Here is a 26,659-nt window from a genome sequence, read left to right on the forward strand (position 1 = left end):
AAAAAATAAATAAAAAATATTGAATTCTTCATTTATCACTGCAAGTTTAGCCTAGCCTAATTCACAAATTTTGTTAAAATGATAGAATATTCATCATTTATTGCTGTGACAATTACACCAATTAATCATTCAGGGGTTTTTTTTAATAATAATGTAATTTTATAATTGCAGAATGTCTCCATTTTTACTAGATATTCCTTCAGTGAAGGATCCAGATTTTGCTCAATGGGGCTTACATCCATGATTATAAGCATGCAACGTTATTGACGATGGCAAATATTAAATTAAAAATGTGTGTAAGAAAAACATCATCTTTATCATCACCATCAGGGGTGGTGCCAGGGGTTACGGGAAAAGCTGTCTCCCCTTCCCACCGCCGGGGAGAAAAATACAATTTGTTGTTGGTAAAATATGTATTTTTTAAAATAAATTAAGACTCTAAATTCGATTAAATATGCCTTTGATACCACTGGGCCAATTCTGACGCCCGATCACACCCACTTACGCTCTTGTCAGGGACACTGGGGGACACTAGGGAAAGGGGCACACTGGAGGAGGGGTACACTGGGGGAGTGACACACTGGGGGAGTGGCACAAGTAATTTTTGGAGGGGATGCACCACAACACAGAAAATAATGGCAGAAAACTGCATAAATGTTCATTATCATATTTTATTACTTATTTTTTCTTCTTGTATCAAATATAATTATATGACATAGATAAAATTCTATTTTATGCTGATATTTACGGTTACGCAATCTTTATATCAGCTTAGCAATCACTTTGTCCAACACACTATAAAAACATTCCAAATATAAAGAGTATAAAAAATAGCTTAAAAATACAAAATTTATTTACAAATTTAGTTTACTTCTTATTATAAATTAAAACATATAGGGGTAAGAACACTCCTAATAATATTCATGACTTACCTTTGCCAGTTTGTCAAGCATCTGACCGGTACAAGTAGTAGCATGAGCACTACTGCCTAATGATCACATGCGACACGTCAAAACATTCACTTATTACTAACATTTATTTTATTAAATGCATTACTGCATTTGTACTGTCTTAGAACTAATATGAAACCAGGGGTGAATCAAGAAACAAATAATCAATATTTACAATAAATTGATTTATATAGCAAATCCTGAAATGTACTATCATACAGTATGTTTTGACATCATATTTTGTCTATCATTATCACCTTTGTTATATCACATTTTGTCTATCATTATCGTCTTTTTTACATCACATTTTGGCTATCATTGTCATCTTTGTTATATCACATTTTGGCTATCATTATCGTCTTTGTTATATCATAATTTGCCTGTCATTATCTTTTTTTATGTAATCATATTTTGTCTATCATCATTTTCATTATGGCATTATTTTGTCTATTATTATCTTTATTACAGCATCACATTTTGTCTTATTATTATCATCTTTTTTTTAATGAAATCATATTTTGTCTATCATTATCATATTTAGTATGGCATCATATTTTGTCTATCATTATCATCTTTGTTATATGGTGAAACAATGTGAGAGAGGCTATCTGCCTCTGATAGCCCGTGATCTGCTTTTATTTTATTGGTTTTTGGTCTCGGCCTTCTGGTTAGACTAGGCTAGTTCTGTGTCACTTGAAGCCATAATACCATACTAGGCACGCTAGTCACTGGTAGTCAAAGATTCTCAAAAAATGGCTAATAACAATAATAATAATAATAAATAATAATAATAATAATAATAATAATAATAATAATATCATATTTAGTCTATCATAACCATCTTTGTGAAGCCTATATATTTGGTTTATCATAACTATCTGTTTCATATAATTGTCTACCATTATCATCTTTGATATATTTTGTCTATGCATTATCACCTTTATGATATCACATTTTGTTTATCATTATAAAGCATTGTTACCTTTCATTATAGAGCATTGTTACCTTTATGATATCACATTTTGTTTATCATTATAGAGCATTGTTACCTTTATGATATCACATTTTGTTTATCATTATAGAGCATTGTTACCTTTATGATATCACATTTTGTTTATCATTATAGAGCATTGTTACCTTTCCGAGTGAAAGGCTTAGTGGTGGTTTACTTGCTCACATGACCTTACATGTTGGTATAATCACACGACAAGAGGGTTGTACATCGTCAGTAGATGTATCTGTATTCTTGGAAAAAAGAGAGGGTGGGGGAGGGGATTTCTATTGTTTCTCGTCTTTTCTCGTGTTTGGTTCTTTTGCTAGATAGATTATTATACCATCACACAAGGTCTCAAGATGAGTGAATTGCCAAAGGCACCAGTAAGGTGTTGAAACCTACAGTAGAAAACTAAGCCTCTGACTCTGAATATTTCTCTATTTTGATTGTATCATGACAGAGTCCGATTGTAACTTCCAGTCAATATTATTATCAATGTTATCATTTTTTTAAATTTTCAGTGTATTTCTTTCAACAGCCTTAGTATTCGGTGTTCAGTTTTGAATAGCTGAAAGAAATAAAAGACATTAAAAAAAACCATCAGTACCCACTCTGTTTTAATTATTTTTTTTTTACAATATTTATAATTATAAATATTTAATGTCATTATTACAGAACCATTTATGCTATTAAGTTATATTGTTATGAATCATGTAAACAGAAAAAGTTAAAATCTTAGATTTGGAGGAAGAACATGACTTAGCATAAGCTATTTGTTTGCTCCATTTTCTTCTTTTGGTAAATAAGAAAAAATGAATGAACAAATGAATGGATGGATGGATGAATGAATGATGAATTTGATGAATGAATGTACGAATAATGAATGAATGAATGAATGTTTCCTAATTTAGTTTAATCTATTCTCTACACTTTTATGTATCATTTTTGGATACCATAACATGGCAACTGGGGCAGAGAAAAATCAATCTATGAATTACACCAACATACTGCGGTAGGACAGCAGATCAGCTAGGTCATTTCAGTGTAAACTATAAGAACAACAAAGCACTGGCTAAAGAAGTTATTGTTAGGTAGAAAGAACTTACTGTTTGAAACAGAAAACTATCTTTTCGTTAATTTCAATAAGACAAATTAAAACTACATACTGTATTCTATTACATGAGTTAGAATTTGATGTGATTGACTTCTTATTCACTGATTATTCATTTTTTTTACAGATTACCCAAACATCCAAAGTATTTATATTTTAATATGACTATTTAAAAGTTATTCAACCTACCAATCTGACATCTTTCACCAATAAAGCCCACGGGGCAACTGCAACGGTTGTACCCAACACAGATACCACCATTACGACAGTGTAGGATGCAAATCGGTGGCCTCGGATTGTATACAGCATGTGCTGCTGGAAAACCAACAAAAAAACAATTGTTATCAACGTGTAGATTTATAGTATTGTTACAAAAACATCAGCTAAAAAACTGAAATGGCAAGGTTAAACAAATACCAATATACCGATCATACTTGTAATTTTTATTTATAATTTAAGTCTTGAATCTTGAATCTTGAATTGTATCCTCCATAAAAAGCCAACAAAATGCTTATCCAAGGAGTCATGTGCTGTGCAAACGTGCCCCACTGTGTTTTACAAATTAATTGTGCAAGTAAAATATTAAGTACTTTATGTCTGGACTCCAAGTTAAACTCTGTAACAATAACTTTTAATAAATCACCGGCTAATCGTATAATTCATCATTATTGTTATCTAACTCTACTCACGTAAGCACTGAGGTGGTGTTCCATGCCACTGGCCATCAAGGCAAAATGTAGAACTTGGTCCCATCTGATAGTATCGAGCATTGCACATGTAGTGTGCTTGTGGGGCCCTTCTTGACATGTCCACTCTATAATAACCATTGTTAATTGCTGGTGGTGTACCACAGGCAGATTCAACTTTTACGCAGCTAGGTTTTGGCTGACTCCACGTACCATTTGCAAAACAGGTGACAGATTGTACACCATTGAGTTCAAACCCAGAATTGCATGTGAAATTAACACTGCTTTTGTCATGTTGGTGCAAACGAACTTCACCATTTGAAAGAGTCAAATTAGGGCATGTAAACATTTTGCATGTTGGAAAGGAGTCATTCCAATTTCCATTAATATCACATGTTAATGATTTTGGTCCATGAATTTGATAGTTGTTGGTACAACTAAAAGTGATAACTGCTCCAACCGAATAATCAAGAACAGTCATTGAAAGCTGTTCGTGGAGGGTGGAGGCAGATGGATGCGGACATTCTACCGCAATACACGGATCAACCGTAACATTCCATGTTCCACTAGCCTCACACATTATCGTTCCTGTTCCCTGGTTTTTGAATCCAGTAGAACAACTGAAATTAACTATGCTTCCAAATATGTATTCTGCATTGGTGGTCAAAGGTAATGCACCTATGAACAGAGGTGGTGGTGGACATTTCACAGCAGAGCATACAGGGGTAACATTACTCCACAATCCATCTGATAAACATCTCCTCTCTGTTGGTCCTTCAAGAATGTACCCTATATCACACATATAAGTAACAATATCCTGAAATGTACCATCAACATAATTGATTACAGAATGCTGGGGTTTATCAGGTTCTCCGCATGAAATAATATCACACTTGGGCAACTCGGGTTTCCAACGTCCTGAGCTCATGCATGTGATTTGACCTGCGCCTCGTAACTTAAATCCCTCATCGCATTCGTAGTGCGTCTTTGAGCTGAAGGTGTATTCATCGTAGGTCCTTCTGCCATGTTCTATTTCACGTGGTACACCACAACTGACTGGGTTACATACTGGAGCCTGTCCTGCCCATCTTCCATTGAACTTACAACTACGTCGCCGAGAACCTTTTATAATATATCCTTCATAACAACTATATATTGCTGTATTTGTTGTTGTTAGTTGTCGCACATATCCATGAGCTGGGTTATGAAGTGTTGGGCAATTCACTTTCTCACATTTTGGTATTCTACTCCATTGCTCATCTTCTAGACATGTTACCTTCTCAGTTCCACTTAGCTGGTATCCTCTACTGCATGCATATACAGCCACACTCCTAAATGTTGTACCATTGTTGGACATGACTCTACCATTACTTATATCAGGTGGGAGGGAACAATCTATGAGAATACATTGTGGTTGCCGAGAATTCCATTGACCATTCGCTGAACATATTATTGACGAGCGCCCCCTTAATTTGTAACCATCTTCGCATGAGTACTGACTAATTTGTGATCCATCCCGTGAGGTTTTAACCAATACTGATCCTTTGGAAATTCGACCAGGCCGGGGGCATGACTTTATTTTGCAGTTAACATGCCCACCAATCCACTTGCCATTCAAACCGCATATGTGTTGGCCGTTTCCCTCAAGTGTGTAGCCCTGTTTGCAGGAATACACCAAGTCATCAGTAAAATAGTACTGTGCTTTCTGCGGTGTGTAAAATCCATTCACTAAACTCTGGGGGCTCGGACAGGTATCTGGCCTACAGCTACGGGGTTCTTGGCTCCATGTTCCATCATCTTGACACACTGAAATGCTACGACCTATAAAATGAATCAAAATAAAAAGTAAAGTTTGGAAAAATCACACACTTTACACTTTATAAAAACATAATAATATACACTGTAAACATAATACACAAAATAATGCCCAGTATTAGTTACAGATATAGCCTCAAGACGTGACAAATACTTAATTAGGATTTTGCAAGTTTTATTTGAAGTCAAACACAACACAATTTCTTTTTTCTTTTTTTTGGCAAGTTGTTAATGACTTACCTATCAATGAATATCCTGGCTGACAGTAGTAGGAAACGTTTACACCATTAACAGTAAAATGACCATTTTCTAATAATCCTGGCTGCTTACAAGTTACGATCTCACAGGTTGGTGGTGCTGCACTCCACTCAGAAGTTGCTAAGCAGTGTATTGCGTCCGGTCCATTAATCCTGAATCCCTCTAAACATGAAAACCTTGCAGTGCTTCCATATGTATTGCTGCCTCGTTGAATTAAACCATTTTTCAGAATTGGTAAATCTGGACAACTAACTATAATGCAGAAAGGAATCAAAGGGTTCCAATCGCCATTGGCCCTACAGATGACCCGATCAGCTCCAATGAGCTGGTATCCAATGTTACAACTAAAATGGACTTCACTACCATATGTGAAACCTAATGCAACCATGTTTCCGTGCTGAAAATTAGTAATATTTGGGCAAGAAATCAGTTTACATGATGGCATGGACCCTTGCCATTCACCAGAACTTGTGCAAATAAAATCATGACTATAAACATTCTGATAACCATCCAGACACTGGAATGACAAAGTTTGATTTTCTTGATAAACCATTGCATCTGGAATGCCATGCAGGATCTCTGGGGGATTACACTGGATAGCAATGCATTGCCCAGGATCTCCTGACCATGTGCCATTCTTTAAACAGATAATACGGGACAGCCCCAATAATCTTTGACCTCTGCTGCAACTTATAGACAATGAGCTATTGGCGGTGAAAATACCACCATCACTGGTGATGATAGTGTTCGCATGAAATAAGGGTCTACTGCATGTAACCAAACACACTGGTACATTTGAACTCCACCTGCCATTTGCACCACATGTCATCGTTGCATCTCCACTCAGCTGGTAACCTTCCTCACATCTGAAGCTTACTGTGCTTCCATAAGTAAAATTCTGTCCATCCATGAATCCATGTATTGGAATTATGGGACGAAGACAGGAGATAATACTACAAGATGGTTGTTCCCCGATCCACGTTCCATCTGGTCCACACGTAAATTCTGTACCTGTCTTCAGGCGTCTGTACCCTTCCTTGCAAAAATAGTTCATTTTACTGCCATACACATGTCCCGTAATGTAGTGAGCAACACTCTCCTGCAGTTGTGGTGGTTTTCCACAATCAACGATGTTACATGTGGGTACTGTTGCATTCCATTGCTTATCAGCTTCACATTGTAGCACTCTCTCACCTTCTAACCAATATCCTTCACTACATGTAAATAATAACACGTCACCATATGTAAATGAATCACCTGTAATGTTCATATGGTTCTGTTGGTTTGGGGGAGGGCATTCAACTGGTATGCACTTCGGTGTGGTATTACTCCAAGTACCATTGCCAAGACAGCTTCGGAGTATTCTCTCAGAAATTGTATACCCAGAATCACATTCGTAGGTGATGGAATGTTGGAAAGAGAAATCAGTGCCAATAATTTGTCCATGCTCAATCTCAGCGGGTGGAAGGCAAGTGAGAGGGATGCAGCGCGGAGGCGGACCATCCCAAGTCTCCATGTCAACGCAAGACAGCACAGCGACACCTTCCATGATAAAACCCTGGATACAAGTAAACTGAATAGTATGATGAAAGTGGTACATGGTTCTAATGGGACTGTGCTCACTGTTTGGCACAGACGGAACAGAAGAGCAAACGATTCTTGTACAATGTGGAACACTGCCGTTGAACCTCAGGTCTTCTTGACAGACAAAAACTGATTCTCCTACAATTTCAAATCCTCTATCACAGAAGTAGGTAACTTGGTCACCAACTTTGACTGGATCGCTGTTCTGTTTCTGATAACCGTTAAAGATTACAGACGGCTGGCAACTTAGAGGTCGGCATCTTGGCATTTTAGTCCAGTGGCCATTTCGTTGGCAGGACACAGTGCCTTGTCCTTCCAACCTGTAGAACTGATTGCAGGAGACACTGAACGTAGAACCTTGACGGTTTTGAGATTGACTGATGAACGTCACATTACCATTGGATATTGTTGGCACTTTGTTGCACAAGATTTCTTGAAAGATAAATTAAAATTTAAAATAGTTAATATAAAAATTCATAAAAGATAATGTCAAACATTTCTAAAGATATAAAAACTATATAATAAAAAAAAAATTAACCAAACGTTTTATTGTGACACAACTTATGAAAGAGGCTAATAGCAAATGGCAAGTATATAATATAAATAATTAAATATTATAAAAACACAAATACTCATTAAATATAATTTAAATAGACAGTAATATAATAATTTATAAATAAATAATAAATTAGAGAGAATAATTGCCAGCATGCCGATCAAGTACCTAAACACAGAGGAGGTTCGCTGTCCCATTCTCCGTCCTCAGCGCACCGCCTCGTTTCTGAGCCGTGTAATTTAAAACCATCGTGACAACGGTACTGGATCGTGTCGTTGAATTCAAAATCATCTCCAATAACATCCCCATCATCAACAAAACCTGGATGTCCACAGTATTTTTCTGCAAGAAGAAAATATTAATCTTTATTGTTTTTCAAAAGTTTTATATGAACATTTGAAGAAATTTTGTAAATATTTAACGAGCTTGGACTCTATCTTGTAGTAATTATATCTGGCTTCATAGACTATGTTTTGGACCATGGGGAAAGCTGACAACAGATCTACACAAGAGGAGGTATGTCACAGACCAAAGAATCACATTATACTTTGTGATCTGTATTTGCATCTGTTTCTTCTGCACAAAGAGCTGGTGTGGTTATTCCTTGCAGTGGGCTAGCATGGGTAAGCCCAGGTATCTGCTTAAATGTACAGTTAAAAAACATATATTTAATATACCAAACAAAAATATTATTTGGCCGGTGTATTATATGTATTTTTTAATGAATTGCTACTACTAAATATTTCTGCATGTATTCATATCCACTACCCATTTGTATTATCACTACTGCATGAACAGTACAATTCAGTTCTAATAGAATATGTACATAAGCATTTGCCATAAAAATAATAATATTTCAAACATAATACTGTTTTTTCAACCAGGATACTTAGGTGTTACTTACTGGTACACACAGGGGGTACGTGTTGGAACAGCCAATCACCATAGACTTCACATGTTGCCTCTGGCCAGCCAGTTATTATGAACCCTGCCTCACAAGTGTAAGTAATGTTTTGGAGTGGTAAAGACGGTACGTACCCAGATACTGTCCCATGCTCAATCTCAACGGGGTGAGGGCAACCTGAAACACACAGACAGCATGTAAGAGAAACTTTTGATTGGTTTCGATAGGATTTCTTTAAATACATACAACCCTCTATGGCAGAGGTTAAAAACTATGCAGCCGAGAAATCAATAGATGAGCTGCACATAAATGAAAAATATTACAGATGAATATACATAACCACAACAAATACAAATTTAGACACACACCTGAACAGAAATTCTTGGGTATAGGTTTGACTCGACCGTACATGCCCTTCTTCACATCTGGCCACGCAATCACGTTGCCCCGGGCCTCCTTACACGATCTCGTTAAAGCTGCGATTTCATTTTGATCAAGGGCGTAATCCCACACATTTAGCTGACTAATGTTTCCAATGAAAGCTTCACGAGAGCTGAATCCACCACCGAGGGTGTCCTGTTCCTGACCAATCACAAACACACCGCCACCTAAATACATTTCGGGGGTTAAAATACAATATTATTATTGTATACTGAAATAGTTGGGATGTTGTGCAGTTTACTGTTTGTCAATACACAATATACTTGGATAAAATCTGGGGAAAAACATTCAACACATTGAAATAGAATATTAATGTATTCACAGGAACTTTTGAAAGTTGTTTACTGTAGCTCATCACATATAAATTAAATCTCAAATCCTAGACTTGGTTCAAAAATATGTTTATTATTTAAATTCTTTTTTTAATTTTATGTGGAAAGTGTTCATATTGGACCTGGAATGATATCATTGACTGCTAGAGGTACAGTTGGTCTCTGTACCACCTCCTCCCCATCACAATACAAATGCCACTCTCCTCCGACACTGCTCCAGGTTACTGCTATATGATGCCATACTCCATCATTAGTCGTTAAATCCGTGATTACTGTTGTGTTACGAACTTTTAACACCCATCTACAAAGTTAAAAAAGCATTTATTTATATATGCACTTATTTTAGTTTAACTTGGTCTGGATATTTTCTTATCAAAAGGTCTTAAACCTAAATGCTTGTTATTTTCTTTTGTTTTGCACTATATAAATTATTATTTTCTCAAAAAGAGGAAAATAAAACCAATCACTGTCTCTAAAAACACAATGCCCAAAACATCAATGTACAGTACTCACCCTGTATAATCCATTAGAACAAGTTCATCAAACAAGTCAAAATCCACTGTATATGAAATGGCTGTGCCCCAGTTGTCTGTATCAGATGTACGCATCCAGAATGCAACAGTTATTGCTGACAGATCAGGAATGCCGTCCAAAAGTACGTAATCTGTCGTACCGGTGAACTCAAAGGACAGACTGAAGTTGGATTCTAACTCTGGAATAAAAAATGTATTTGGTATTTTTTCACATTTTAAACATTACATTTAAATGTTTGAAAATAGTCATATTGCACAAACATTGATATGTTTTTAAGTTAGAACTTAGCCCAAGACTTGTGAAATATTGTTTAAAGCTCTGCTGACTAATTAAAGACAGCCCCTTGAGTTTAATCACATCCTCAAGAATCAATGTGACTATGAGTAAATTTCTCAAATAAGGATTCAAGTTCAGGTAATCTTAGTTACCAACTTTTCCCTAGTGGATGATGAAATAATTTATTGATATACTCTTACCAATATCGCAGACTTTACCACCATATCCAGGTTGACATAAACACTCAAAATCATTAACGAGGTCTCTGCATGTGGAGCCATCAACGCATGGTCTGTGCAGACAGTCATCCGAGTTTATCTGACACTGATCTCCCTCCAAACCATCTGGACAGATGCAACTGAGATTTACAAAATTAATTACATTGAAAGAAACTTTTCAGTTAGACAATTAACAGTAATGATAATAATTACAATTTTTATTTATTTATTTAAAAGATGTTTATACAGGATACAATTGATCTGTTTTTAAGACAATTATCATACAGTAAATAATAATCATCATCACCAAATGACATTATCATATAAAAAATCATTATTCCTGATATATAAATCTTATTAATAATTATCCTCTTTAATAATTTTATGTCAAAACTAGTACATTCAATGGGACAACATCTTACCGGGTAGTGAGAAGCAAACATATGTAAATTATAAATATAATTACCATACTGTATACTATCTCAGGGTGAAAGGAAAATTGAGGCCTGTTACATAACATTAATGCATTATATAGGCATGGATCGGATGATTCCATTAATTTTGAGGTAAGTTCCTAAAAGGTAAGTATTCACGAAATAGACAACATGACTATAAATATTAACATGATACTGTATTACCTAAACCCATTGACTTCATCCACACACGTGCCTCCATGCTCACATGGTGTGCTTTTACACTCATTTATTTCCAACTGGCAACTACCACCAAAGTACCCTGGAGGACACAAGCACCTAAATCCACCAATTTCATCACTACACTTTCCATTATTAGCACAGGGGGATGAGCTGCATTCATCCACTTCTAGTTCACAATTTAAACCTACAAATCAATAAAAACTCTTGTTAAAATATACCCATCTAAAACAGAATCAAACAAATTGCAACTTCATTTGTTACTACAATTTTTTTACTATATTTATTTTTAGAAGGTCATACCAGAAATTGGTACTAGCCCATCTGCTGATAGATATTCATCCCCTTTTTTAGCACTCTACAATTTTGTAACATTTTAAAACACTTTCTACCACATTTTGTAGCACTTTGTACCATTTTGTAACATTTTGGGGACACTTTCTACCATTTTGTGACACTTTCACTGTACGTATACAACATATGAATACCTGTGTAAGCTTCTGGGCAATCACAATAATAGCTGTTGACTGCATCCACACACCTGCCTTGGTTCTGACACGGATTTGATTCGCACTCATTGCCATCTTCATCGCAAAGAACACCTGGAATTAAATGTAATCAATTATTATCAATTATATTTATAATCAGCAATTTTTTCTTCATGGACTACACTATATCTTTATTCTATCAATTAGCGTGCAGGCTATGGTTACATTGTTCATTTATTAAAAGAAATTTCATTTTTACATTTAACTGCTGAATGGAAAGAAAATAAAATAACATATAAATAAAAAAAACACATAAGAAAGAATATGAAAACCAGCATGACAATATGAAAAACTGCATGAAGATGTTAGAAAATTAAATTACATAAAGATAAAAACAATATGAAAAAGCTATAGCTGATGTTAAAAATTGAAAAACATCTAAAAAGATAAGATTATTTTTAAAAAGGAAAAGAGGAAAAATTAGGACAAGTTTAGTATAAAATATAAATTGCACACTATACTGCAGACCTTCAAAGCAATTATTCTAACATTTATTCTAACATGTGTTGCTTACAAAGATATAACACTTATTTTTTTTGTTTGTGACATAAATCATTGAGTTTACCTTGAAATCCCGGCTTGCAGTTGCAAGTAAACTGGTTGATTCCGTCTTGGCAGGTACCATTATTTAAGCAGACGACTCCTTCGCATTCATTCACATTAATTCCACAAAGCGCACCTGTTTTCAAATTATAAAAACACACAGTAAGAAGTATTCCAATGTGTTGGAACCATTATATACCTTGCTTTGATCAAGCCTATAAAATACAATTTTTCAATTCCATTACATTTGCATGTTTCTCCTTACAGATACAGACCTTCAAATCCAGGGTGACAACGACACACAAATCCACCATTGATCTTCAGGCAGGTACCGTCATTGCATGGTTGTTTGAAGCATTCATTATATGATAACGTTCTTGTACCTGTTTCATTCGTCCCAGGTTTTTGAGATGTTTGCTTCCCAACTGAAACAGATGAAATATGCAAGAACATCAAACATGATCAAAATGGGAATCATGAGCACGACCACATCCCCTCCCCACGCTCAACGAGTGTAGAACAAAATGTAAATTCTGATGTGATAGACCCAGAGCTTACCATTACAGTTTGCCGCTGAAGTTGACCCAACAGTGTTAGTTGTTGATCCCTGTGGGCATTTATCACAGTAATTTGTTCCTCTGTTTGCCTGGTAGTATCCTTCTGGACATGGGTAGCATGGGACTAAACCGGTTCCTGATACAAATCCTGGGTTGCATTGCTCTAAATGAATAATAAACATAGTCATATCATGGAGGAATAACTTTAGTGCATAAATTGGTATAATATAAGGTAAATAATCAGGAAGGAAACTGGTACTGATGTGCTCAATTATGTTTATTTATCTCCTCCCAAGACTACAACGAGGCACCTAGTATTAAGTTAAGGTTTTAATGACATTGGTCTGGTGTTATATTAGTTGCATGACTAAGAATAGTTCCTAGGAGGTAAATTAACATTAATAATCTTAAAACTTAATTTTAAATACTGGAAATTTTAACTAAAGTTTATTGGTGTTGCTTGATACAATACTGATAAAAATTTCAAGCTAGAATTAATCTTACCTATACAGTTGAGGTGTGAGACAGCACCGGTGGTTGCTGTAGTTGTATTCGATGGACAGTGCATACATGTGGTACTGTTAGCGTTTGGTTGATACATGCCCTGGCTACAGCTTTCACACTGTTCCAGGCCTGTGTTGGAACATGTTCCAGGGGGACAAATGCCTGCAATTACATGCAAATGTTATTATTATATTGTAAACATTTGATTCAGTTATAAAAAGAAATATATCTAACAATCAAACATGTTCAATTACATATTTGCAAGAGGAGATCAGGGTTCCCAAGTCCCCTGCAACTTTTGGGAGTCTCCTGGAAATCAGGACGGCCCAAATTCCTGCAAGCAAAAAAGAATCTCATGGAAAATAACCCCCTGAATTTTTCAAAATAAAAACAAAAAGAAACAAGTAAAATTTTATTTAAATTTAAGTCTGAGAGTGCCATTTCGCACCATCTAGAATTGCGTTAAACATAAATTTTCTTACCTCAGCCCCACCCATGTTAGGACTGACGTGGTCTCAACCATCCATCTGTGAAAGTCCCCCTCGCCCCCCACCCCCATTTCAAATTCCTGGATCTGTCGCTGCAGATCTCCTGGAATTGATTTCTAACTTGGGACCCCTGGGAGATTATTCTATTAAAAAATTTCTGCATGCAGGGTAATATGAAGGAGATACAATAAGTATAAACCAATGACAGAAAGGTTCTGCAACCTAAAAAAATCATATAAGAATTTAAAAATGCATGGCTCACATATGCATTAATAAATTCTTATGTAATTTTAAAATTATTATGTAATGTACATATCTATCCTCAAATTTTGTATGTAAAGAGAAAAAATGTTATGTTGAACAACAATGTTATATTGAATCATTACCAAGTATTTGTAAAAATGAATAAGTGTACAGACTTACTTTTGCAGTCATCTCTATTCTTAGATCTTGGTAGCAAGGTGGAGGAGTTTGTTGGACATTCCTGGCATGACAGTGCACCCTCTACAGTCTGATAAGTCCCAACTCTGCAACATGTACACTGTCCATTCTCATAGTAAGTTCCTTTAGCACATTTTACTGCAGAAAGAATTGTTTACATAGAAAACTTGGATGTCTTTTTCATCATTTATGGCAAAAAAAATATGTAAATTAACATTTACATTACTATAATATCCTTGTCATTATTAACATTACTATCATCATCATCATCATCAAATCATCATTATCATTGTTATCATTATTGTTTATTATATTTTATTACCACCCTTACTGAATGTAGATACTATATAAAAAATAAGACACACATTACCACATTTATTGCCGTCCTTTAATACAGAACCTGCCGGACACACGCCCTCTACCTGAGCAAAAACAGCTTCTTCGTCACCTTGCGTCATGTTCAAAATATTACTCGTGATGTCAAAGGTTAAGTATGCTTTCACATTATCTAATACACTTGCTAGATTCTGAAGTTCTTCTGGATCACCAATTTCATCAGAGGGGACATATGGTGATGCATGATTGGCTAAAAAAAAAATTGTTTACATAAATTTCACTCACTTCATATATTCCAGCAATAAAAACTTTAGGTACAAAAGAATTTCAACTGCCAACAATTTGCGCATTAGAATGCAAGAGTGGAAAGAAACAATTTAAAATGCATATTTTATTTCCATTTTATTAAAGCAGCTGTTTATACAGGCTCTGTTCCAGCTAATTTTTTTTAAATATTATTTTCTAGTATTTTTTAATAAAAGAATTATAAGACAATACAGAAATAGACAGAAATAAAGGGTTTTAATTCTAACCATTAATCATGATTTCAACAATAAATTTTGAATCTGATTTGAAAGAATTGTTTACATAGAAAACTTGGATGTCTTTTTCATCATTTATGGCAAAAAAAAATGTAAATTAGCATTTACATTACTATAATATCCTTGTCAGTATTAACATTACTATCATCACAATAGAATTTCAACTGCCAACAATTTGCACATGAGAATGCAAGAGTAGAAAGAAACTATTTAAAAGTGCATATTTTATTTCCATTTTATTAAAGCAGCTGTTTATACAGGCTCTGTTCCAGCTAATTTTTTTTTAAATATTATTTTCTAGTATTTTTTAATAAAATAACAATAATTATAAGACAATACAGAAATAGATTGAAATAAAGGGTTTTAATTCTAACCATTAATCATGATTTCAACAATAAATTTTGAATTTGATTGAGAGGAGTTTGTGTTGATTATCTGATGAGAAACTTGATCATCCTGCTCATGCAAATCAGATGTGTGCAATGCATCATCAACTTGAAGAGTGCGTCGTCTTCTTATTGAATGTAGGGCACCTAAAAAAAAAAAAGAAACTCCTTAGTAACAACCTACCAGCTGTTGTCCATTTTTAAAAAGGGGATGGGACACTATTTTAAAACTGAAGAATGTTAAAGAATTCTTATCAATTTAAAAATCATTCAGGATCTGTCTCTTATACACATCTAGATGTGTATAAGAGACAGATCTAGAATTGCGTTAAATAAACGCTGCTACCAATTCAAACAAAACTAACAGTTCGAACAAATAAATGCACGCAAGGACACAATACAGAGTTTGTCAATTTGCAGTATATATAAAACACACTATTTGTTGCTTAATCATGCTTGTTCTTCTATTTTGTTACTAAAATCTTTCTAAAATATGTTGAATATTTTACAGACCTTGTTTTGTAACACACATTGCATTTAAGTATGACACAATACACTTATATTGTTGTCCACAGAGCTGGTTCAACTTAAAAGAAAATGAAGAAAAAACCTTTTATACTTATCGATTCTGAAAACAAAAAAAGCTTACTTAAAAACATGAAGACACAATAATAATGTAAAGTATTAAGAAACTGTATAGCACATTATTAAAGCAGAAGCAGTTTGGTGTCATGACTTCTAATCATACGCCATAAACCACCACACAAAAATCAAATTTGGTTCTTATTTTGTATTTTTTTTAAGTTTAAGAATGAATAAATTTGAAGCAGAAATTTAGCATATTATATTTATCATACATTAAAATCAATTTTTTTTAATATAAAATTTGATGTTAATGAAAATTTGCAGGGTCAGGGACTTTAAAAATAGTTAATATTACCATAGCATACATAAGAATACACAATTGTCGTTCTTGGTACACGTACAATGTCATATATATACAATACACTGGTAAAGGTGGCCTGTTCCATACTGAACCGAATAATACTATAAATTTATATTAAAAAATAAGTATTTCCTGAACCGCTGGTGTTTGAATTGACTAACCTGTAAATCTAGACTGCTACTTATTCTAGCTTTGAGTTCATCAACACTTTCTTCATCGCACTTTGGCACTTCATAGCTTATCGTTACAGGCAGCTTCACATCTTTGACATATTTATACTCTGCAGATATAAAAAGCATTCATCATTAAATAGCTGGCTTGCACTTTATTTCTTATTATGTATGTTTAAAGTCAGTTTTCCATTACGAATATTAATTACTACACATCATGAATATCTCTATCAGGAAAGAAAACTTCTATCATGTAATATTACAAATTATTAATTATAATAAAAATAAATTTTAGGGACATTATAATTATTGATGAAAAAATTAATAATTCTGAGTTTCCCATATTTTTTTATTTAATTTTATTTATACATTAATTTTTCATTTGTTTATTAATTTTTTAAATACTATATAATAAGATATTCATAAATTCTTCAAAATGAATATTTAGAAGACACATATTGGCAAGCTATCAATTACCTGAGCAGTCCGGCCAGGGCATAGAATTCTGGGGATGCCATTGTCCATCAGGTGAACAGGAGTACATGGCATGTGGAGTGATGGCAAAGTGAAAGCCGTCTTTGCAGCCTATTGTGCAGTTTAAACCTTTGCCATATTGGTTACAGTCTGCGTAGCCTCCATAGGGATATTGCGGCACTTTACAAGCAGTTTCTATTTAGAAATCAAATCATCACAAATTATATCTAAAAAATTAATAATAGTACAAATAGCCAGAAAAAGTAACAAAAATACTAAATTAAAGTTCACTTTTGACCAAGACAAAGTACCCTTACTTTGGCAAAATCATACTATTGCAACTTGTATACATATGCACAGTATGTGTTACATTCAGACTGCATAAAAAATTATGTGCAATTGTGCCACCCCTGCAAAAAAACAATGTGCCTATGACCATGAAAATTGTCTCGATAAAATGCCTCCGGCACCAAATGTTATCTATAAACATATAGACCAACAGATTATTTTTTCAGAAGTTTTTTTCCCAAAAATGCCTCAGGAACATTCATGATTCCCCCAACCGCCGGTCATGGGGTCACACTTTTCCCCCAGCCCTTAAATGAGCATTAAAACTCATCAACAGACCATCGTGCCACAGCAACATGTATAAATGGTGTTGCCACGCTGTTTCTTTTTAAAACAAAAAAGAAATTTAAAAGAATTAAAAGTAAATTGTGTACCTTGAACATCAATAGTAATTTCACAAGTGTTGGCATTACCGGAGTGATCAGCAGCTCTGTACTTCACTATTGTTGTGCCCCAGGGGAACAAGTCGCCTGGTCTGTGGGAAGACACGATCTCAGGCTTCAATCCAGAATTATCTGAGAACTTTGGCTCTTTCCATCTGACCCTTGTCAATGGGTCTGGGGACAGAACAGGGGGTGGGGAGCCACACCGGTCAACAATTGGCTTCTGAGTATCTGTAAGAAAATTAATGAAATTTTATAATGTATAACAGAGAATTAGTGATCCACAATACAATATCTTAACTGTACCCCATAATTAAAAACTCAATTGGTGATAATTATTATTATTCATTATTAACTATTTAATATGTATTAATATCTATAGGGTATTATGCAATATAAGATAAGATAACATATGATAAGATGAACTTTATTGTCATATTCAAAACAAGTGAACTATGAAATTACAAACTTGATGCTTGATATATAATAATAGAAAAAAACAACAAACTTATTAACTATTAAGATAATCAGTAAATACACTTAAGATTAGTTACACACAGATACATTTAAAAAAAAATGTTATAGCACCTGCAACCAAATCTGAATCGCGACCCACAGTGTGAGAAGAAGCAGGGGTTACCAATGACCTGAAACCTCTTATTTTGTGAGCTACGCCCCTCACCTAATCACCAAGCCCTCCCCCCCCCCAACCTTCACCCCTCTTTACTCCTGGATATGCCACTGACAAGAAACAAAATTAAACTGATGTGCATTTCAGCTTGAACAAACAACTGAAAGAGTGGTTCTTACCTTTAACATAGACAATGAAGGAACAAGTTGCGGTGTTTCCCGCCCTATCACGTGCTTGGTATGTTATATTATTCGTGCCTATGTTAAAAAAGTAAGGTGGATTAATGGTCCTATACAGGGTTGATATAGTAACATTGTTAGAATTATCTTGAGCTGTTGGTAGTCTCCAGTGTTTTACTCGAGCCTTGTTTCCATGTAATTGAGCATCAATGTAAATATCTCTTGGGCAGACAATGGTTGGTGGAACAATATCTGAAAAAAAAAAATGTATATTAATGAAGTAACACATTCATGATATATCTGTTTGGAAAATTATGAAAAACAAATATTCATTTCAAAAATGAAAAAAGGATAATTGAACAAACCTTTACAAGCATTCAGAATGTTAAATTTTCTATCCCATTTCCCTGTATCCAGGCACCTGTAGGAAGGGTTTCCAATGACTCTGTATCCTGTCTGGCAGCTAAATACGCATTCTTGGCCAACACTACTGCTTTCCTTTGAACATGATGCTGGTGAAAAACTACCAAATTTTGATGGTAACTTTGGCTTGCACATAACACCTAATTGTAAAATGTAAAATGATCATCAATAAAATAGACACATGTCAGGGCCATAGCCATGAGAATTGTAGTGGTCAGGTTGCAAGTCAAGGGAGCACCTGTCTCTTATACACATCTAGATGTGTATAAGAGACAGCTTCATAGCTTTCTCATTCTTCCGCCAGAGTTGAGGGGAAAATTTGCTATTTTTACATCGTATAGACGAAAAATGGTCAGGTTGAAACCTGACCAACTGTACCAGTCACTACAGGCCTGCATATACATTTACAAATAAGATTTCATTTTTTTAAATGTTTATTGAACATTACCCCATCTGGCAATAGGCTCCTCACATAGGGCCCCCACCTTTTCAGGCTGCTCTACTTAGCAATTTTGCGCTTCTCTTTGTTACCTCTGGCCATTGGTCAATTAGCACACATGGAACACATACTCAGATCCCTGGGGGAAATTCCACATTGTTGCAGCTGTAATCAGCACATTTTGTGTTTCAATCTATAGTGCTTTGCCAGAGGACACAAGCGAAATGCAGCGTTGGGATTGAAACTCCAACCTCAATGTTGAGAAACAGAAAAGCAACCCCCTGCACCAAACCCCTCCTACTCACAGAGTATTCAGGCCTCCCCACTTGATAATTAGGGAGCTTTGACTGCACAATGACAGTAGGACGTAGAACATAATGACGTCACTAAAAGTCATCTGCGCATGCGAGAATGTTAAGTTCTCCTCGTCGCATGGATTCTAGAACACAATTTGGCCAAATCTACGTATGCAGAGAATGTAGGACGCCCGGTAGAATGGTCATGCATGAGTGATTCCACTCTAGCGTCGCATCGTCGCACAAATCGAAAGCTCTCTTTTGAAAGACATGTACCTTTACAGATGGGATTCAGTCCATCCCACTTGGCAATTAGGAGACACACACGAGAGGCTGATCCCAGTAGTTTGAATCCAGGGTCACAGGTCGTCTTGCAGACTGTATCAAATGCATAATCATTTCTGCTACAATTCACAAAACCATTTTCTGGCACAGGAAACATTTCACATTTTTTCACTAATAAATGGGGGAAAAAATCATTTCAATGTTTATAAAAAGGATGGTAAATATGTTTTATGTGCTTATTCCTGATCATATTACCTTTTAATTGAATGTGGTTATTCATCGCATCATCATTAAATTTTGTTGAATTTGTTTGTTCAAAAGCTACCATAAATAAACTACAGTGTTACTTATATCATGCTGTGATTTTCAGATTTTCATTAGGAATCGCTTTACAATGAGCAGCACACATCAATTTGATGGTGCATTCTTATACAATGGAAGAAAAAATATATATATACATACATACAGTTGTATATTTGTTGTATAATTCAAATCTTTTTTTCCAAGCCAAAGTGAGATACTTTTTACAATATTTGTCAAAAATCTGTTCTGTGCTAATCACAACTTGTACAAGTTTATTAATTAGACCTTGATGTTTAAATAAACTATGAATTACAATGCCCACAGGGAATATTAACCAATTACCAGTTACATACTTGATGTGACAGGGACCATGGCAAAGTTAAACAAACTCATGTACAGTCATTTTTTCGAAAATGTGTGAGCCCTATCGTTATCTTGATTGTCATGGCGATAAAAGTATTTAAGTAAAGGTACGAGAATAACCCATAACTTGCGTCATAGTGCTGAATTACATATGGCCGTGGTCTGTGACTACTTAGCGGCTGTAAAGAGGCGCTTATAGTCAGGCTACAAGTTCACACCATTCCACAACGACAGGCTGAAATGAACCATAGCATCGGGGTAACCCCCTCCCTATTCTTTAGCAAGATGCAATGGATTTTTAACTCCACTTTAAGTCCATATCCGAGAAGTCTTGGTCATACCAACCAAATCCTCGAGCAAGGAGCGTTTAGAACCTGTGCCGATGCTTTTAGCAGCAACCTGCCTTACTGCTCAGGTACTCGAATTAACTCAATTCAAATTCAGTTCTGCCATGTTACACTACTTACATTCACAGCGTGGTGTCTGATGGTTCCATGTTCCTTTTGGGGTGCAAACTAACAAATTAGACCCACCAACCAGGTTGTATCCAAGGTCACACGTGACTGCACACGCTGAGTGAACACGGTTGCCACACTCATTGATGAAGCTACCATGCTCAGGTGGAAACAGAACCGGACATTGAATGCCTACCATAACAGAAATTTTACACTTACAAGTAAAAATACTGATAAATCAAAAATGATTACAATGCAATAAAATGTTAGAATAAATCACTTAATTTGAATGAAAATGGTATTAATTTCACTATTAAAATTATATTTTTTGAAAAAGTTTAATATCATCTATTGGAAAAACTTAATATGAATAACAAAAAAAGTCAAAATAACGTGTCACTGACCAAAATAAAAATATTCTTTTATTAATATTTTTTTTTCTTTACTCAATTACATTTCTTCCCCTGGGGATACATACATGGGGTTATCCCCTTCCCTACATGACTCTTGTCCCTTCCCTTTGTCACAGGGATTTTTCCCTCCATACATAAGACGCATCCCTTCCTTTCATAAATGGGAGAGTATGTCTCTTCCCCTTTAGTATAAGCAATTTTTCCTACTCTTGCATGTGGCACATCCCTTTTCCTCTGGCTTGGTAAATGTTCCCAATCTTTCGATGGCAAAAATTGATCTAGAACATTAGAACATACAGTAGATAGCTTACCAACACATCTTCCATGCTTCTCTGTGAAACCCTCATCGCATTTGCAATCTGACAGTGCAGTACTTCCTGCAGGGCTTGAACGATAAGGCTGAGGACACGGTATACACGTACCAATACCGCCAGGCGAGGGCTCACTCTTGTAGGTGTTTGATGGACAAGCTACAGTAATATCAAAATACAGGTACTCTAGTTATTTTTTATGTTAAGCTACTTAAATTAATTATTCTACACAATGCCAAGAATGTTATTATTTTTTTAAATACTTTCTTTTATTATTTTTAATTTAAAAATGATAATGTGAAAAATTATTATAAATTAGTAGACTAATATTATTTTATATACTGCCTTATGATGGCCAACATCCCACCCCCACCACCTACCCCAAAAATGAGATGATAGTTAATATAAATTATATACAAACCTAAGCTCAAAAACAGCAAGGTGACATTAAAATTTTAAACTTGAAAACAAAACCTAAATATTAATACTATGATTAATATACATGTTAAGGTAGTTTGATTTTATTTCTGTAATAGAAAAAAAAATCATATAAAACATAATCAAATACAGTGCATACCTTGACATCCTCCCTTTAGTCCAGTTCCAAAAAACCCAGCAGGACAAATGCACTCATACTGACCACTCAGGGTGCCACATTTGCATGTGGCTAGAGGGTCACAACAATTTACTCGATCTTTACAATTCCTACATTTCCTACTGTTCACCATAATATAATCCCCAGTCATAAGGTCTGAAATTAATAAATTATAATATAATTCCAAAAAATTATTCAATAATGATGATAAATAATATAAAAATAGAATTTTTTTTAGTACTTGAATGGATGCTAAATAAATAAAGTAAAAATATAAACTTTTTTCCTTTGGATAATAAATAACATTTGAGAAAATATATACATTCTCTATCAAAGAATAATCTATCAAGAGATAGCAGTTTACTTGATTCTCCTTTGAGTGTAGAACACATCAATGGAAAAGCTCCGCCATCTCAAAAATTATTAATAACATTAACAATTCTAAGTAAAATATAGTTCGTTTGAGTTTGTAATAATGCTGGATAGTAGGCCTGGTTGTTTTTGTTTCCCCCCCACCCACCAAGGTTAAAAAATGGAAAAAAACAAAAACAAAAAAATAAAGAAAACATGATTGTAAATATCTTTTGTATGTCATTTTTTTCTTCTCTTTTTTTTCATATTTGTAGGTATTTTACCATTTGCTGATTGATTGTTTTAAAATATGTTTTAATATACATGGAGATTTCAGCGAATGCTGCCATCTGTTTTTATTGTTGAGTAAAATATACCTGAATAAGAATCAATACCAAGATCCTCCAATTACTAGTTGTTTGCTATCCTCAGAGCTATGAGGTGATGTGATTTACGTTTTTTTAAGGTAACATAATTAGTTCAAGAAATATTTTGTAAATATGCAATACAATTTGGAAATTTACTCATTTTAAAAATCACATATGTTACTAAAAACACTGATAAAAAAAGTTTTCAATGGCTTGCAGACGTTTTACTACGAAAATCCCCAAATTGGCTGTCAGCCAATAAAAATGTCAATACCAAGACTATAGAACTGGTATTATTTTAACATCAGTTAAACAGCAAGGATTCTTTCCTTCTCATTCACATGTTCAGTTGTAAGCTATTGATATAATTATACAAAATAGATACAATATAAACTTTTAAATCTGTTAGATTTACATGGTACGTCCCATCAGGGCCTGAATGAGGGCTCCACGACAAGGTCCTCCAAAACAGAGTACCTCCTCGCCTGACAATTGAGAGTAAATACATGTATGCAATTATCAGAAAATAATTTGTCGTTATTTTCTATATTATTTAATTACAGCATAACTCCTTGATTACAGGTACAAACCTTTTAAATATAATGATATAATGATTAAGATATTAAAGGAAATGATGCACCATACGCCAAAATAGTCTGATTTAACAATTTTCATTAGACTGTCTTTAATTGTTAAATAAAAAAACAAATTACAGTTTATAATTTGTATTGAATGTTTTATCAGGTACTGTTGTATTGGGACTAATCGTAACGGCCTTTAAAGCATTTATAAAAAGACATCACTGCATATTTGAAATCGTCAGAGTCAAATGTCCCTTTAACGCAAGTACTTAGCAGGAGGATATGTTGGGCTTGATTGATACCAGACTTTGAAGTGATATACTAATAAACAAGAGGTATGGCTGAATTAGGATAGTGATGATTGCAATGACGCCTAGGTCCTGCCTAGGTCAATGAATGTATCACACAAAATATGCAGGGGATTGCCACTGTTTTATTAGGTATTCTAATAGTGCATGTAATTAACTATAATGTTTAGGTTTTATAGATAGGCCTAACTACAGTATTTTTTTAACCGGCTGTTGTAGTTGGAACATCCATAGAGTAGTTATATTTTACTGTACTATGTATTAAGTGAATGACTTTTTTCAATGTTGCTGTATGTGCCAGAAGCGTTATTAAATAATGAAACTTGATGCTGGATGTAGATGTTCCTCATTTGACTTTATCTGCTAAGCTAAAAATATGCAGTAAATGTAACTGAGGTGACTAAGAAATTTCTTATCTCCATTGGTTCTAAAATTCAATGTTCTCGCATGGGCAGATGACTTTATGTGACTTCCTTCTACATGCTACCGTCGTCGTGCATTCGAAAGCGCCCTAATATATGTTGCACTCTTTGGGAGATCCTACCAACCCCAATTGTAAGACATGTTCATAAATTTGCATTTGAACATGCATTGTGATTTATATTTGCTTGCTTTTAGTTAAATCTGTTTGCTCAAAATTGATTTCAAACTATCTTTTACTGTACTGTATTAATTACTAATTTTTTAAAGATTTGTTTAAAATTATACTGCATAACATTCTCTTGTAAGTCTTTTTTTTTTTGTTAAATTTTATGTTTAGTATTTTGGACTCACCACAAAGCTGTTTATATGTGCCACTGTTGTAAAAGTGAAGTCCATTAAAATTGAATTGAATTAAATTGAGCACAGGACTTCTAAACTAACTGCTATTTGGCAAACTTACCAAGAATAATTTTTCTGAGGGTGTTTACATTGGATCTATTTTGGTTCAACTCAGAATGCAGGTGCATAACCCAAACAATTCAATGCAAACATAGCTTAAATAAATATTCATTGTTTGGTGCTCAGTGATGTGATATGGTAATGGTTGTCAGTGGCAGATTCTGGGGTGAGTTGGCCTAGGTGTCTCCTAAATTGTTCAAAATTATTAAATATAACAGAGAAAAAGGAAAATGTTAATCAAATTTAGGTCAGAAAGTGCCATTTCCGGCCATCTAGTAGGCCAATTATAAATTTTCTTACCTCAGCCCCATCGATGGTTGGGGCTGATGGGGTCTGACTATCCATCAGTGCAAGTCTCTTCCTGGCCACCCTCTATTTCCAATTCCTAGATGCGCCACTGGTTGTACAGTAGGCTTGTATAGCACATAATACTAGGTCTCTATGCGCTTTCAAAACATGCCCAATAGAAGTTGAATCAAACCATAGAGAAATTAGAACAGTTCTAATTTCTCTATGATTAAACAAAGCAAATAAGATGAAGCGAGAGAAAGAACAAAAACCATCAACAGAAAAAAAGTTACATCGATGAGAAGATATATTGTAGAAAAACAATTTTCTTTCTCATCTCTTAGAAATTGAAAATTTTAATTTTGGCTGCACTCCAGGTGACCCTGTATAATTCTGTGAGGGAGTTGCATTGAAGGAGCTGAGCAATCAGACCCAGGCCTTGATCCAGGATATGCGTAGGAATCTAAAACCTTATTACTTAGCCTAATGCTTAGCTCTTCAAATAAAATTACCTTCATACAACGCCCTCCGTGCCAATGATTCAAATTCTTGAAAGTCTTCTAATATGTAACAATGTTCGTGTTTAGGTAGCGAAGACATTTCATACAATTCACGCACATTGCCATTTGAAATACCAAAAGTAAAGATCTCAACATCATCAGCTCGTAACTTTTTAGCAATTGAACGTGGGTCACCCCCATTGGAGTATCCGTCTGTTATCAGGAAAACTGCCTTTGTAGCGTCCTTGCGTGCTTTTTTCAGAATACTCTGCAAAAAATATATTCACAAAATTCAATATACCGGTCAAACACATAAAAACATACTACAGTATAACAAACAGGATTATTATGCAATTATAGTCATGTTTTGTGTACTCTATAGGAAATAGAAGCCGAAGGAGCCATTATTTTCTGAAAAAAATAACCTGAAGCCGGCAGGGCTGAAGACAAGTTTTGAAGGAAACAATGGCTCCGAAGGCATCTATTTCCTATAGTGTACGAAATAACTTAACTAAGGCTATGTTCACACACACGGCGTAAGGCTGGCTTAAGCCTGGCGTAGCGTACGCCTTTGTGTGTGAACTAGGCAGTGGTGTTGTTAAAGCCACTCACTACGCCACGTCCTTGGCATTATTAACGCTACCTGCAGACCCCAGATTAGCTAACGCCACTGAGCTAACGCCAGTGATGCTTGAATGATTTGACCTCAT

At 34.8% G+C, this 26,659-nt stretch overlaps 1 protein-coding gene across 3 annotated transcripts in view; it reads right to left on the reverse strand.

Moving 5' to 3' along the window:
* Positions 1–14: 14 nt before the first annotated feature.
* Positions 15–26,659, reverse strand: part of LOC117104420 (sushi, von Willebrand factor type A, EGF and pentraxin domain-containing protein 1-like) — a 46,269-nt gene continuing 19,624 nt past the window's right edge. The window contains exons 2-32 of one of the 3 annotated variants that reach the window (XR_004444742.1): positions 25,962–26,217; positions 22,654–22,827; positions 22,077–22,235; positions 21,365–21,544; positions 20,223–20,402; positions 19,154–19,351; positions 18,789–19,040; positions 17,970–18,209; positions 17,251–17,442; positions 16,765–16,883; positions 16,171–16,243; positions 15,646–15,804; positions 14,764–14,979; positions 14,376–14,531; positions 13,465–13,626; positions 12,962–13,123; positions 12,679–12,828; positions 12,426–12,539; positions 11,801–11,914; positions 11,298–11,499; positions 10,642–10,799; positions 10,145–10,343; positions 9,754–9,932; positions 9,227–9,466; positions 8,859–9,035; positions 8,123–8,296; positions 5,797–7,830; positions 3,745–5,562; positions 3,245–3,370; positions 2,088–2,512; positions 15–2,043 (exon numbers count right to left, since the gene is read on the reverse strand). Coding sequence is in view for 2 of the 3 variants with exons in the window: in XM_033245272.1 (XP_033101163.1) it covers positions 2,499–2,512; positions 3,245–3,370; positions 3,745–5,562; positions 5,797–7,830; positions 8,123–8,296; positions 8,859–9,035; positions 9,227–9,466; positions 9,754–9,932; positions 10,145–10,343; positions 10,642–10,799; positions 11,298–11,499; positions 11,801–11,914; positions 12,426–12,539; positions 12,679–12,828; positions 12,962–13,123; positions 13,465–13,626; positions 14,376–14,531; positions 14,764–14,979; positions 15,646–15,804; positions 16,171–16,243; positions 16,765–16,883; positions 17,251–17,442; positions 17,970–18,209; positions 18,789–19,040; positions 19,154–19,351; positions 20,223–20,402; positions 21,365–21,544; positions 22,077–22,235; positions 22,654–22,827; positions 25,962–26,217 (8,577 nt within the window). In the remaining variant the exon portion in view is untranslated. Of the gene's footprint in view, positions 2,513–3,244; positions 3,371–3,744; positions 5,563–5,796; positions 7,831–8,122; positions 8,297–8,858; positions 9,036–9,226; positions 9,467–9,753; positions 9,933–10,144; positions 10,344–10,641; positions 10,800–11,297; positions 11,500–11,800; positions 11,915–12,425; positions 12,540–12,678; positions 12,829–12,961; positions 13,124–13,464; positions 13,627–14,375; positions 14,532–14,763; positions 14,980–15,645; positions 15,805–16,170; positions 16,244–16,764; positions 16,884–17,250; positions 17,443–17,969; positions 18,210–18,788; positions 19,041–19,153; positions 19,352–20,222; positions 20,403–21,364; positions 21,545–22,076; positions 22,236–22,653; positions 22,828–25,961; positions 26,218–26,659 lie in introns of all 3 variants that reach the window. The other 2 variants (XM_033245283.1, XM_033245272.1) reach the window with 2 other exon arrangements.

The sequence above is a fragment of the Anneissia japonica genome, unplaced genomic scaffold (assembly GCF_011630105.1).
Source record: "Anneissia japonica isolate Jap-2015-1 unplaced genomic scaffold, ASM1163010v1 scaffold287867_len1003013_cov215, whole genome shotgun sequence".
NCBI classification, from domain to species: domain Eukaryota; kingdom Metazoa; phylum Echinodermata; class Crinoidea; order Comatulida; family Comatulidae; genus Anneissia; species Anneissia japonica.